Below are 12919 nucleotides of genomic sequence, written 5' to 3'. Positions count from 1 at the left end.
GTCGCTAAGCAACCCATGATGATGCCTGCCGCCGGTCGCCTCACTCTTCTCCCCAAGGCTGAGAACACGATGTTGACGAATTGGACATCTTGTTCCCTTATTGACGTGGCATATACCGGTCAAACATGACATCTCGACAGCAGCCAAAGTGGTTCTGATCAAAGTGAGCCTCGGCTTGCTCCGTTGTGGTGTTGGCTTGGCAGCTGGGCAGGTATACCCCGGCCGAGAGCTCGCAAGCTAAACTCTATCGAGCGGGGCTTGAAGCACCAGGCCGATCTTGTCCAGATGTCGGGCCGCTTCATCACCACGCAAGCTCCCTTGCCGCTGCCTGTTCTCCCCAAAGGCACGCACTGAGTCTGGCAATCCCCGACACCCAGCAGCACGCCCTAGAGCTACTGTGTCTCAGCTCAGCCCGGCCTGGCTCGATCGGCCATTGCTTTCGATGCCCATTCGCCCGCCACAGGCCTCGGCAGTCTTTGCAACGCCGTAACCATCAGTTGCAGACCGCTGGAGGGTCCCCGGCCCCGGGCACACAGGCACCCCCGTCAGGATGGTCTTCGGCGGCCGCTTCAACACGGCGTGCCATCTGTGCCGCAAGCGCCGCGTCAAGTGCGACGAGGGCCGGCCCGGCTGTCGCCGGTGCGCCGTCTACGGAAAACCCTGCCCGGGATACTCGGACACATTCCATTTTGCCCACCAGGCCGGCACCGACCAACCACAACCGCAACGGCACCAGCAACAGCAGCGGCACCAGCACCAGCGACAGAGCCCCGATGTGACCATCTGGGCATCCCGGCACGCTGCCTCCGGGTCTGCGGCTTCTTCCACCCTGGGTGTCTCAGCCACGGGTGCTGCCATCGCTCCTGCCGGTCATTTCTACCACGCCGCGCCGGTCCTGCCGCCGGCGCTGGACCCGCCCGAGGAGATCACGTCTCTGTATTATTTCATGAACCGCTTTGCCAGCCGCGCCGAGTGTGCCGGCCTGCCCGGCTATCTCAACTTCTTGTTTTCGTTGTACGACCCAGGCAGGTCAGATGCCCTCGAGCTGGCCACGCTGAGTGCCGCCCGCATGGTTGCGTACAACCGCACCCGGCACAGTGACAAGTCTCTCAGGGACAAGTCGTACCGGGACCACGGCCTTGCCGTCGCCAAGATTCGCAAGCTGCTGACCGACGAGGCCCGAATATCGAAACAACAGAAGCAGAATGGCAGCAAGGAAGCCCCTTGTGCAACAGAGGCGACCCGTGAGGCGTTGAGTGACCGGACCCTCGGGACGGTTCTCCTGTTGAGCATATTTGGGGTTTGTGCTCACCTGTCCATACTTGCCATGTCCTTGCGCTTGCTGACTTCGCCTCCCTGGCAACCATATAGCTCGTCAACGATGCCGCGTCACGGCATGCCGGCTCTCATGCGTCCGGCGTCTACTACCTCCTGACCCGCCGAGGTCCGGAGCAGGGCTTTACTAGCAGGGGGCGGGAGCTCATGTTTCTCTCCATGGTCTACCTGGTGAGTGGCCTTTTGCTTTGCAACCCTCGTACTGCCATCGACTATGGCTTCTGACCACGCCCTGCACCACACGAACAGCAAGCCGACGCGGCAGTACGCAACGACTTCAAGTACTGCGACTTTGCCTCGATGGGTATTCTTCCTCAGGGCAGCCAGATCCTGGACCCCATGACCCGGGTTGTCCCCATCCTAGAGCTGCTATGCCAGAAGAGCAAGCCACTACGCACCTTGCTGGAGCCCTCGGACTTTATTGCCATGTTCTCGCGAGGCAGCTCTCCCAGCACTCAGCAGGGAGACAGCCCATGTTTCGACGGCGATCGTAGCAATGGCTACATACCAAACGGTGTGCCCAGCATCGCCAGGACGAATAGCACCACTACTACTATAAACGCAACAGATACCCCCTTACCAACACGCCTCGGCACGCCCGGGAGCGCAAGCACACTATTCTCATGCCCATCGTCACCACAAAAACACCATCTCGATGACCGGCTCACCCAGATCCAAGTTGCGTGCAGCGCCCTCGACGAATTCGAGGCATGGAACAAGCACGCGACGGCAACCTGGCCACACTTTTACGGAGGCCGCGGCGGCCCGCCGCTGCTGGGGCAGTCAGCAGCCCACGCGTGGATGTACCACTCCGAGACGGCCAGCACGGTCGTCTTGATGCGCAGCTACCGGGTGCGCTTCTCGCTCTTGCTGCTCGCCGTCTGTCAGCAGACTATAAAAGATGCTACGAGTGCCTCGACGTGGCCGGGTGTGGCCACCGCGGGAGGGTCGTGGCTCACCGCACCCGCCGTTTCGGTCTCTCTGCCGGTTGCTGGAGGGCATGACGGTGGCTTCGAGCTGACACACAAGGGACGAGCGAGTCCGAGTCCGACTCCGGCTCCGCCAACAGTGACCCCGATGGTCGCGGGCTCTGTCGACGGGGACAACCACTATACTCACCACGATTCTAGCAGCAGTGTTGCTTTCAGCTCACCCGGCCAGACTCCAGCTCGCCCAGCCGCGGGCAATGATGCGGACTACACAGCAGAAGCTGCCCTGTCGTCACCATCATGTTCGGCATTATCATCATCATCACCACACCCACTGCTGCACGACTCGATGATCTACCACGGCAGCCGCCGCCCGAGTATAGACAATGAACTCCTCGGCCTCGCAATCCAGACGGCCGCGAAGCTCGAGCACGAAATCAGGCTAGCCATCGCCGACATGGTGCACTGCATCCCCTTTGTCCTCGACCCGACTACTCCTTCCTCTTATTACTCCTCCACTTCACCATCATCATCATCATTACCGTCGCCGCTACCACCATCATCATCGTCGCATGCCTCACCCAGATCTCCGCCACCACCACCGCCGGCCCGACCGCCGTTGCCGCCGATGATCAACCTCGCAAGCCTGGAAAGCCAGCCCGCGCAGAAGGGCTTCGAGCTGCGCGACCCGCTGCGGCTCATCGCCACGTGCCCCCTCGCGACGCCCGAGCAGCGGCGGCTCAGCCGGGTCAACCTGAAAAGGGTGCATGAGATTGCGGGGATGAGGGAGCCGCCCCTGCCACCGCCGCTTCCGCTGCTTCCGCTGCTGTCCGAGGACGAGGACAGCCACGACGGTCAATGGGCTCGGGGTTTGACGTTTTGAAAAAGGGACGGTTTTCCTCTGGGGAGAGAGAGAGGGGAGGTTTTTGGGTTTCAGAACGAGGATGGGCATGTACTAAATCTAATTGGGTCCAAGGGAGGGAGGGAGGGGGGCTCGGGCGTTTTGAAGCAGTGGCAAAGCCCTCATGGTGGTGCCCCTGCTTGTGCCCTGCCGCCTCGAGTAGAAAGGGGAGGGGGCCTAGGGATGGATGCATGACTGTTGTGCAGATTTCAAGACAGACGGTGCCTTGACAGTAATGAAGAAGATCATGCCATGGGTCGTGCTTGCTCTGCTCCTAGCAGTCCGGCTCCGGCTCAAAGGACAGGCAGAGAGACAGACAAACGCAAGACAACTTTTTCCGACAAACGGACGTACATGAATTGAGCAGTACTGATACTTTGGCAACGGGGTGCGTGGACGTCTTCAAACCAGGACAGACACTAGGCTACGTGCATGTCCTCCCATGCAAACATACACTGCTTTTGAGAAGCAGATGGATCGGATCACCATAACTCAAGTTATTGAACAGTACCAGGCCATCACCCGTGAGTTGGCAGCTGACCAACTTGTTTCACCAATTTAATAGCATGCCACCGCCATGACAGGCTCAATATCCCGCGGCCTCATTTTGGTGTACGTCTTGTTTTCGAGTATGATTAGCATTAAGTATAGATGTCTACTACATGCATGAGGGAATGCTCGGAGACACGGCCCATCTTCGCCTGTCGTGGCGCAGCAACAGTTAGCCGGCCAAGAGAAATCGTATTTCCGCTCTCCGCACTGCAGCTCTTCCTAGGGGAAATAATCACCAGTACTTCAAGTGATCGGACGCTGGGCCATGAGTACATCTGAATAGGTCTCCCCTTTCCCCCCTCCCCATCCACCTTACAACGCCTTCTTCTTGTCGCTGGCCAGCCTGTTCTTTGCCAGCTCCTTCTCCCGGCGCCTCTGCCTCGCCTCGGCATGCGCCTCCGTGTCCATCAGGTAGTCCCACCAGCAGAAGCTCGAGGCGTAGTTGCCGACAAACTTCTCGTGATGGACGTCGTGGTGGGCCGCGCCGGCCCAGAACGGGAGGACCTTGTTGAGCGACCAGGGGAAGTCGTAGCCGCTGTGCGAGTCGACGGCCTGGAACACGCGCAGGACCATCCACGCGTGCATGGTGAAGAGGTGCAGGTCGCCGCCCGTCAGCAAGGCCCAGAGCAGCGGGCTGCCCACGGTGCCCAGGCCCAGGGCCATGACCTCGATCGGGGAGGCGTACTCGGCGGCGATGCCAAACGGCGCGGAGTACTTGTGGTGCATCTTGTGCACGGCCCTGTAGAGCGGGCCGTAGTGGAAGAGGCGGTGCGCCCAGTAGTGCCAGGTGTCCTCCATGACGAAGAAGAGGAGAATCTGGGCCGTCATCTTCCACACCGGCGGGAAGGGCACGCCGTACTGCATGCCAAAGTATGTGGCGAGCGGGTGGAAGAGCCAGATCTGCGGCAGCTCGACGGTGAAGTGGCTCAGGAGGACAATCTTGGCGCAGTCCCATTGTTCTTGGAGGGAAGGCATCTTGCCAGCCTGCGAGGGGATTGAGGTCAGCGATGAGAGGCACGGAGATGTTGTGTAATTTTGGATAGGACTTGCGCACCTGGATCTTGTACTTGCGAAACCAAGGGATCTGGTCACAGATCATAAATGGAATGCTGCGCGCAAAGTAAAAGAACTCGTGGAGAATGAATGTGAGGATGCCCGTCGCCAGCACATCATTTCCGATCCACAGATACCATGCCTGCAGGATATTAATCTTGATTAGCACCGAGCCGAGTCTAGTGACTGTAAGGTAGCAGAGACATACCGCCCATAACCGCTCGACAATGTGGAAATGGTGGAATTGAGGATCGGAGAGCTGGGTGAGCAGGTGAAAGTATGAAGGAGCGGCGGTTCCATCGAGGTGGAAGTCGGTCGAGTTACTGTTGCCGTACAGGTTGTATTAGCAATGCTATCTGGTTGAAAGCAAAGAGACCATTTTGATCTATGCCTTACACGAATGCCATGCTATTTTCCCGAAGGCACCTTCGCCGTTCTGTGCTGGGGAGTCCTGTCCAAGGGAGAGAAGGGATATGTATAACTAGTGTTGTTTGGCGATGAAAAAACGCGGCGGCGACGTACGGCTACGGCCAGTTCGTGTTGATTGGCGAAGGCCCAATGGAAACAAATGTTTGACACGAAACAGTAGATAGACCATTAACTAGAACAGGCATCCTTCGTAGACATATACTGCTACTGCCTCTCATCCTCGAACGATCGCCACTTCGAAATGACCTGGCTCCACACCAAAGGCCGGCCCGGCACAGTCCAGAATGGTGCCACCCGTCGAAATTGCCGTCTTGCGACCATGGGGCCATTCCACAAAGTGGAGCTTCCGGCCTCCCGAGAGGGAGGGCGCATCGTGCGTCTGGTGGCACTGACAGCAGCCCGATGTGACCCCTGACGCTATCGTAAAGCTAGGCCGGATCGATCAGGCCTACCCGATTCGTATGTCCCCTCCTACGATGTACCAGCGGGCTTTGCCATGCAGGCTCTCCCGGAACCACCACGTCCCGTGTCGGGCCACCATCTTTCTGGCAGCCCGTGGACCGCTTTCTGCATGACCAGGAAACAAATCGGACCCACTAGGAGAAAGCAAGCTGTGTGGCATCGCAAGATTAGGTTGCGTTGTCACCGCATGTTCTCCTGCAGGTCAAGCGCGTCCACAGCAGCCGGAGTGTGGCATGTGAGTCTCTGCCTGAAGGGGTTGTTCTCACTCGCTCCTTGGACGCATAAGGCACTTGAACTGGGAGCCTGTCGCAACTAGTTGTGGTGCAGTGGCTATCTCTTGTGACATGTGCAAATAAAAATCAAAAAGGTCACACACCTTACGCGACTTGCATGCACAAGGTAGTGGGGATCCTTTCGGTGTTAGCAGCTGTGACCTGAAAATGTAGCAGGGCATGAGTCTGCCAGAGCCGGACAGATCTTCATCCCGTGTCCACGGCTGCATGAAGCAATGGGGCGACAACTTCAGTACTCCTCATTTAAGCCCACGGCCTGCCCATAATATGCTCGTAGGTCCTCATTGCCAGAGAACCCCATCCACGGGTTGAAAACGAAGCCAGGGTCAAATCCCGGAACAGCAGGGGCCAGGCCCGACAGATCCATCCCTAACGGCAGCGTGGCAGGCACAGAAAGCGGGCCAGCTCCTGTCACAATGGCAGGCGGGTTGGACGTCATGAGTCCGTGGGCGCTAGACTCGATATCGCCACCATCCCCGGCTTCGGTGACCCAAGTGGCCGGTCGCGGCGTAGCTGTAGTGGTCGGCGGATGATCTGATGACACTATGCCTCCCATGAGCCCTGCCGCCTCACTTGGAAGCGTCGGTTCCATGCCTGTGGTAGTGGACGCTGCAAGGCCGTGCTGTTTGGCGCTGCTCGCTGACACATCAAGAGAGAATTCTGTGCCATGAGCTGCAACCAAGTTGGCTACGTCGCCTACGCTACTACCGTCACGAGCTTCCTCCGGATACGCAATCTGATCACTGTCGTCGACAAAGTCGGACTGGAGTAGCAGGCTCTGTACCGAAAGCTTCTGTCGGGCAGTGGCGATCTGAGAAAGTCTAGATGAGCGTGGCGACGGCGGGCCAGACTCGAGAGCACTGCCACCTCCTTCAGTTCCGACGACATCTTGCGCCTCAGCTCGAGCCTGCAAATCCGTTCGAAGCGTGTAATTTTCTATGAGCCGCTTCAACTCTTTCCACTGTCTCGGGAAGAATGGTGCATTAGCTTTCAGCCAGGAAGGGGGTATGTCTGATCTCTTGACAGCTGTGAAATCAGCCGCAACAATTTCTGGATGGACAACGTACAAGGGGTTGTGTTGATGCCGAAAACGAGAAGTGTCTCGTGATCAGCTGGAAGCACAGACTTGCCTTGACAAGTGCCTCGTGCATCTTGCCAACCTGGCCCGTCCGGCGACAATCAAACATGACAATCCGCGCGGCTTCGAATGCACAGACTGCAATGTCGCGCTCGAGCTGGCACTGGCTGTGTCCGTGTTGTGCAAAATCCGACAGAATGTCTATGATGGCCTCGGCATGCTCAACGCATTTGCGCTGGACCGCGGCGCGGTCCTGTGGATGGAGTCCTTCCAGCACTGCTACCGGCGCTGCCTCGCTATAACTGTCGATAAAGCTGCGATACAGGTCACAATGGCATTGATGCCATGAGACATGCAGCATCAAATATTCTGCAGGCCATTTGGTGGCAGTTAGCGTCGACACCGAGTACGTGCCTAGCTCGCCCATCCCTGCATGTATGAGACTCAGGTTCTGCTCCAAGGTCGCTATGGATGTGCGCAGCGTCGCAGGTGACTCCTCCCCGAGGCCGAGACGTCGTATAAACCTATGAGAAAGCGTCAGAAAAAGTTGGTCTTGCAGCTAATTGCTGCCGAAGCGGATGGTCCGAATCTCACCTCATATTTGCTCTTCGCGCTGAAGTTACGCGGAGATACGATGCGTGCAACCCAGTTGGTTCACCAACTCGTGATGGATCTGGTTGTAAAGGGCCTGTCAACGTGTGACCCCCCGCCTCGAACACTTCCTCCGTACAAGGTAGTTGCAGGTGGATGGTCTCTTCGGGGCACAGCTCGAACTCTCGCAGACCAACACAGAAATAATCGTCGAGAAGGTACAGAGACCAGTACAAACGCCGCCGAGCTTCCTGTGCAACATATGAGAGGTCTCTCCTCTCATAGTTCAGCCGCAGGGCAACTGCGATCCTCGCAGCCAGGCCTGCCAGCATGAATGCCTTTGGAAACCCGCCGCTCTCGATGCGGTAACGCACAATCAGGAACAAGGACTGCAGCTGGAAAATAGAGGGCTGGCCGATTTGCTGTAGAATTGTGTGCTCTGCCTTCTGGGCCCATACATCATGTGGGTAGGCCGAGAGTTGCAGCTGCAAGGCTGTAATGGCGCATATGGCCAACTTGAGCTGTTCGTTGATCGTTCCATCCTCGCATCGCTGTATGACGGTTGGTTTATGCAGGAACGAGAATGATGGTAGAGGGTAAAGCTCCCTAAAGTAGTTCTCGACAAGCAGCGTGATCACATCCTGGCCTGGGGACGTATCATTCTGGTTTAGCGAGGCCGGCGCAGTATCCGGTGCGAGCCTTGCTGATGGTGAACGGCTGTCTTTTGCGAGGGCTGAGGGCTGCTCGGCCACGTCCCGACTTCTGGCCGATGCCGGTCCTTTTTTAGTGCTCGGATAGACGCAGTTCCTTCCTTTCCGCATACAGTTTGTGCAGCTGGGCAACTCTCCGAGGCATCTTGTCTTTTTGTCATGGCAACTGTATTCCTGGGCGTCAGTGTCGGGGAACGCGAGGCGAAAACACATCCCAGGGTGGACAAGGAGCGCATCAAACCGCCACTCCGGGGCAATTGAGCAGTGCATTGGTACGAAAACACTCACGGTATACAAGCCTGCATGCGGCGCCGTGCTTCTGGAACCTTGAGCACGTATTCACTGCGTGATGGATTCGAGTTTTGCTGGAAGGAACACTCAAACCTCAGCCGCTGGCAGTTGCCACAGATGTGCTGCTGCCCGTCACACCGCACCTATTGATTTGAGAAGGACAGGATGTAAGTACTTGGACGAGTCCTCGCAGATGATCAGACCCTGGGACGATGGAGGCTCACCTTGCGAATGCGACATTGCGAGCAGGTCGGCCTCTTCCTCAGCAGCCCGGTGCCGGTCGTCGTGATGATTGGCCCGGGCGGCTGGTTGTTGGGCGATGCTGGACTTGCAGACTGGGCTGGTCGCAGGGGTCGGATGGGATCGGTCATTGGCAGGCCTTTGACAACGCGGAGGACGAGAGACGGACACCTGGAACACGACCTCCGGCTGCCGCTGCTCTTGTGACAAGCTGTGGAGAACACCAACACGGCTGGCGACGAGACGACTACGTCAGGGGTTTTGAGGAGGTCGGCTGGCTTTGGAGACTGGTCGCTGGCCACTGGAGTGGCGCCACCGGGCTCTGTCGCTGCTGTCGATCCCTTAGTGCCCGCGGGCCAGTTGCATCCGGGCGTGTGGGCGGCTCCCACGTGCTTCAGAGACAGAGATGTTGGTCTGGCGGTTTCGTGCTATGCAGGCTGGATTGCACAATGCTGGAGTGGATGTTTCAGGGAGGGACCTGCAAGAACAGCGCTGCTTGTCCGCAAATCACGGGCGCGGAAAACCGAGGACCGCAAGTAGCGCGGGTGTGCTCACACACTGGACGACGCCGGTCAGCAGGGACGCGGGCAGGGGAGGGGGCGCTGCTCCGGGTCGTCGTTAGTGTCAACGGGGGGATGGTCTGGGGTAATTCTGCGGCTGGGGCTGACCTGTGCAAGCTGAGGCGGGAGACGAAGGCGTTATGGCCCTCACTAGGAGTCATCCATCTGTCGTCTTTGGCTCCTCCTCCAGACCGTCGAGTACTGCTGTGACTGCATCAACACAACTTGCTGGTCAATGGCGCTATGACTCGAGAGAACATGTGTATCAAAGACAAGCAAAACTCGGCCTGCAACACGCGCCCGGGTTTTGATGCTGTCAGCCTTGGCACGTGCAGGGCAGGTGGCCCCAAGGCTCGCTGGAACGTGCGTCTCGCGAAGGGCATCAGATGGGGACCAGTGCAGCAACCCTTGAGCCTGGATGCATTGGCCCGGCCTCGACCAACCGACAGCGTAGCATCCCGACAGCCAAGTGTTTGCTCAATATCCTCGAGCTCTAGGGTGTCACTCTTCCTGGACTGGTTCCCAGTGGCCATAAGCTGGTCGAGCACGCCACCGTCGCTGTGGATCGTGGTTGGCTGTGGTAAGCTTCATAGCTCCAACCCTGCTAGCAGCCATGCACCGTTAGCTCCGCGGCCTGTCCTGTCCAAGGGGTGCAGTTTTTGCGTAGATATAGCCAAGTCCTCAACGACAATTCGGGAACAAAACAACGGCCCCTCCGTCCTCCTGCCAGTGACGCCTCTGTTCAAGCTGTTGAACTCTTCTCATCCTTCCGCTGTCTCATTGGGCCACCAACTCCGATATACTTGTTCGCCTGCTTGCATGTGTCGTGCTCTCTCCCAAGGTCGCGTCGAACCGCAAAAGTCGATTGAAGCGCCAACATGGGCAAGCAGCTGGGTACCTTTAGGGCCGTCTACCTTGCGGCTCTTTGCTGCGTCGGCTCGTTTCTGGTGAGTGCACACTTGACCCTACGAGCCGCCTGTGCATGAACGACGAGCCGAACCAATGTGGTCGCATTTGCCCCATCATGCACTGACGATCTCGCCGCCTCAGTTTGCCTACGATACCGGTGTGGTAGGAGGTGTTTTGACCTTTGACTCCTTCAAAAGAGACTTTGGGATCAATGCGTCCAACAGCTCAACAGTCTCTGGCCTTTCCGCAAGCCTGCTTCAAGCAGGAGGTACGACCCGTGTAGGACCCCGAACCTGAGATGCGTTGTGCTAACCAAGACGTGGCAATTCAAAAGCATTCGTGGCCTGCTTCTTCATCTGGCCTTTCACCGCCAAGTATGGACGTCGATGGTCGCTCGTGCTCGCTTCCGCGATTTTCAACATTGGCGCAATTGTCCAAACCATAAACACGCATTCCCTCCCGGCATTCTACGTCGCCAGAGTCATCAGTGGTATTGGCGTGGGGATGGCAACTGGTAAGCATGTTGTTGGACCCTGGACGCGGAACCAGTGATGCTGACGAAGAACTACAGTCATTATTCCCATGTACAGTGCCGAGATGGCGCCCAAAGAGATTCGCGGCCAGCTGGGCAGCATGTTCCAGTTTTTCTTCACCATCGGTGTTGCTGTCAGCTATTGGGTCGACTACGGCGTGTCCATCAACATTCCTTCTGTCACAAAGCAATGGCAGATCCCAATCGGCTTGCAACTGTTGCCTGGTGGGATTCTAGGCTTGGGGATGCTGCTCACCAAGGAAAGCACCCGATGGCTTGCAAAGAAAGGCCAGAATGAAAAGGCGCTCGAATCGCTCATCTGGGTCCGTGGAGGAGACTCTCCCGAGGTCCAGGCCGAGTAAGTCCCGTCTCTGGCTACTATCTTTGAGCGCATTGGGATGACTGACGCCTGAGTAGATTTGCTGAGATCCTTGCTGGCATTCGCGCGGAGGAGAACATCTCTGAAGGTCTTACGTGGAAGGAGGCCCTTTTGCCAGTGAACCGAAAACGAATTGCACTCGTCATCACACTACAGATCGGTTGGTGAAGCCCCGGTCTTCTGTCGACGTTCCCATGCGTCACGCACAATCGTTGGCTGACAAATGTGTAAGGTGTCCAACTGACTGGCAACACGTCTCTGGCCTATTTTGCGCCCCAAGTTTTCAAGGCCGTCGGAGGTTCGTTTCTTGTGACACTGGAGTGCAGGTGGTATCATGACTGACTCTTGGGTATAGCTGGCGATGTTCTCCTGATCACCGGGTTCTTTGGGATCGTTAAGATCATATCCTGCGGGTTCTTTTTGCTTTTTCTGGTTGAGCGAATCGGTCGCCGAGGCGCTTTGCTGGGCGGAGCTTCTCTCATGGGCATGTACATGCTCATCATCGCCGTGCTTACGGCAACACACCCGCCGAGCGCGAATAACCAGGGATTCACACCAACCGGAGCTGCTTCTGTCGCCATGATCTACCTCGAGGCCAGTATGTAGACGTTGTTGAACCATAAAGGCCCTGGCTACTGGCTGACATGTCAAATAGTGTCGTACAACTGCTCGTGGGGTCCAGTTTCATGGCTCTATATGGGCGAGGTCTTCCCAACTCGCATCCGAGAGATCGGAGTGGCAGGTACGTGTCCGGAGATGGGGGCTCAATGTTCGCTCACGCAAGCAGCGATTGACAGGTGGCTCGTGTAGTTGGCACCGCCACGCAATGGCTGTTCAATTTCGCCTTTTCTCAGATCACCCCGCACGCTGTCAACAACCTGGGCTGGAAGACGTTCCTCATGTTTTGCATCTTCAACTGGGCGCTCGTGGTGTACGCGTGGTTCGTCATCAAGGAGACCAAGGGCAAGTCCCTCGAGGAAATGGAAGCTCGTAAGTGTCTCGAAATGCCCGCGGACAATTTCTCGGTGGATGCCTTTTGATTTTTGACTGACCGCTCTTGCCGCCTAGTATTTGGATCGAAGGCCGCGATCGACATCGAGTCAACCCACAAGGACGGAGAACATCAGGTCGAGGTAGAAGGGCACTCGTCCACGGAGGGCAAGCACTAGAACTGGGCAGGGTTTGCGCAAAGCATGTTGGCCAAGGTCGAATTTGGTGGTAGGATTATGCTGTTGGTGTCGTGACGACTGGCTTAGCAAGCACACGCAATTCAATGTTGTGTATCATTGCAGAACTGCCTGTCCAGTTTGAAGCCGCTGCAAAGTACACAATTGTCTGTGATCGAACAGAAATCAGAGTAAAGACACGGTCGAGATGGCCAGGGACTTGCAATTGGGATCGGGAGGAAAAAGTGGCAGTTTGCGTCTACCATGCCCATGCCCAGTACATGGTTGGTCAGGAGGAAGCAACGATACGACGAGGCACGGCTTGCTGCGAGTCGTCCGAGAGCCGGCCGACTGCCTGGCGGCGACTGATCCAGACTAGACACCAGACACTGTGGAGGGGTTGAGATGGCGTGTTTCTTCAACTTTGTAATCCGCCCTACGGGCGCCACTGCACAGCAGCAATGCAACTTTTTGGAGAAGCTACAGTGCTCGTGCGGGGAAGACCTGCC

The 12919-nt window shown here is 57.3% G+C and overlaps 4 protein-coding genes across 4 annotated transcripts; 2 read left to right on the top strand and 2 right to left on the bottom strand.

The window, feature by feature from the left end:
• The first annotated feature begins 352 nt into the window (after positions 1 to 352).
• B0I36DRAFT_388617 (uncharacterized protein) lies at positions 353 to 3255 on the top strand. Its single transcript, XM_046161257.1, has 3 exons — positions 353 to 1300; positions 1372 to 1506; positions 1585 to 3255. Exons 1-3 carry the CDS (start codon positions 551 to 553, stop codon positions 3145 to 3147), a joined length of 2448 nt encoding a protein of 815 aa, XP_046006664.1. The 5' UTR covers positions 353 to 550; the 3' UTR covers positions 3148 to 3255.
• Positions 3256 to 4029: 774 nt separating this feature from the next.
• Positions 4030 to 4985, bottom strand: B0I36DRAFT_377621 (C-4 methylsterol oxidase; the record flags this gene model as incomplete). The annotated part of the gene is made up of 3 exons (XM_046160574.1): positions 4030 to 4701; positions 4772 to 4956; positions 4979 to 4985. 3 exons carry the CDS (start codon positions 4983 to 4985, stop codon positions 4030 to 4032), a joined length of 864 nt encoding a protein of 287 aa, XP_046006663.1.
• Positions 4986 to 6724: 1739 nt separating this feature from the next.
• Positions 6725 to 9087, bottom strand: B0I36DRAFT_38953 (fungal-specific transcription factor domain-containing protein). Its single transcript, XM_046161339.1, has 5 exons — positions 8849 to 9087; positions 8622 to 8767; positions 7627 to 8499; positions 7022 to 7556; positions 6725 to 6908 (listed from the first exon to the last, which is right to left on the bottom strand). The coding sequence occupies exons 1-5, from the start codon at positions 8993 to 8995 to the stop codon at positions 6903 to 6905; spliced, it is 1707 nt and encodes a 568-aa protein (XP_046006662.1). The 5' UTR covers positions 8996 to 9087; the 3' UTR covers positions 6725 to 6902.
• A 1215-nt stretch (positions 9088 to 10302) lies between these two features.
• On the top strand, positions 10303 to 12284 carry B0I36DRAFT_253964 (general substrate transporter; the record flags this gene model as incomplete). The annotated part of the gene is made up of 9 exons (XM_046150790.1): positions 10303 to 10371; positions 10475 to 10601; positions 10668 to 10847; positions 10905 to 11223; positions 11283 to 11404; positions 11477 to 11542; positions 11600 to 11842; positions 11900 to 11986; positions 12055 to 12284. 9 exons carry the CDS (start codon positions 10303 to 10305, stop codon positions 12282 to 12284), a joined length of 1443 nt encoding a protein of 480 aa, XP_046006661.1.
• Between the last annotated feature and the right edge of the window lie 635 nt (positions 12285 to 12919).

The sequence above is a fragment of the Microdochium trichocladiopsis genome (assembly GCF_020744255.1).
Source record: "Microdochium trichocladiopsis strain MPI-CAGE-CH-0230 chromosome Unknown B0I36scaffold_11, whole genome shotgun sequence".
Taxonomy (NCBI): domain Eukaryota; kingdom Fungi; phylum Ascomycota; class Sordariomycetes; order Xylariales; family Microdochiaceae; genus Microdochium; species Microdochium trichocladiopsis.
Note: the sequence above shows the minus strand (reverse complement) of the source record. Positions and strands in the feature narration are given on the sequence as shown.

What these genes read in the sequence shown, in the direction of transcription:
- B0I36DRAFT_388617 (XM_046161257.1), top strand. Translation starts at nt 551, where the DNA reads ATGGTCTTCGGCGGCCGCTTCAACACGGCGTGCCATCTGTGCCGCAAG. An exon ending in TCCTGTTGAGCATATTTGGG is followed by an intron (nt 1,301 to 1,371) that starts GTTTGTGCTCAC and finishes GCAACCATATAG; the next exon opens with CTCGTCAACGATGCCGCGTC. An exon ending in TTCTCTCCATGGTCTACCTG is followed by an intron (nt 1,507 to 1,584) that starts GTGAGTGGCCTT and finishes CCACACGAACAG; the next exon opens with CAAGCCGACGCGGCAGTACG.
- B0I36DRAFT_38953 (XM_046161339.1), bottom strand. Translation starts at nt 8,995, where the DNA reads ATGACCGATCCCATCCGACCCCTGCGACCAGCCCAGTCTGCAAGTCCA. An exon ending in CGCATGCAGGCTTGTATACC is followed by an intron (nt 8,500 to 8,621) that starts GTGAGTGTTTTC and finishes CCAGGAATACAG; the next exon opens with TTGCCATGACAAAAAGACAA. An exon ending in GCGCGAAGAGCAAATATGAG is followed by an intron (nt 7,557 to 7,626) that starts GTGAGATTCGGA and finishes GCTTTCTCATAG; the next exon opens with GTTTATACGACGTCTCGGCC.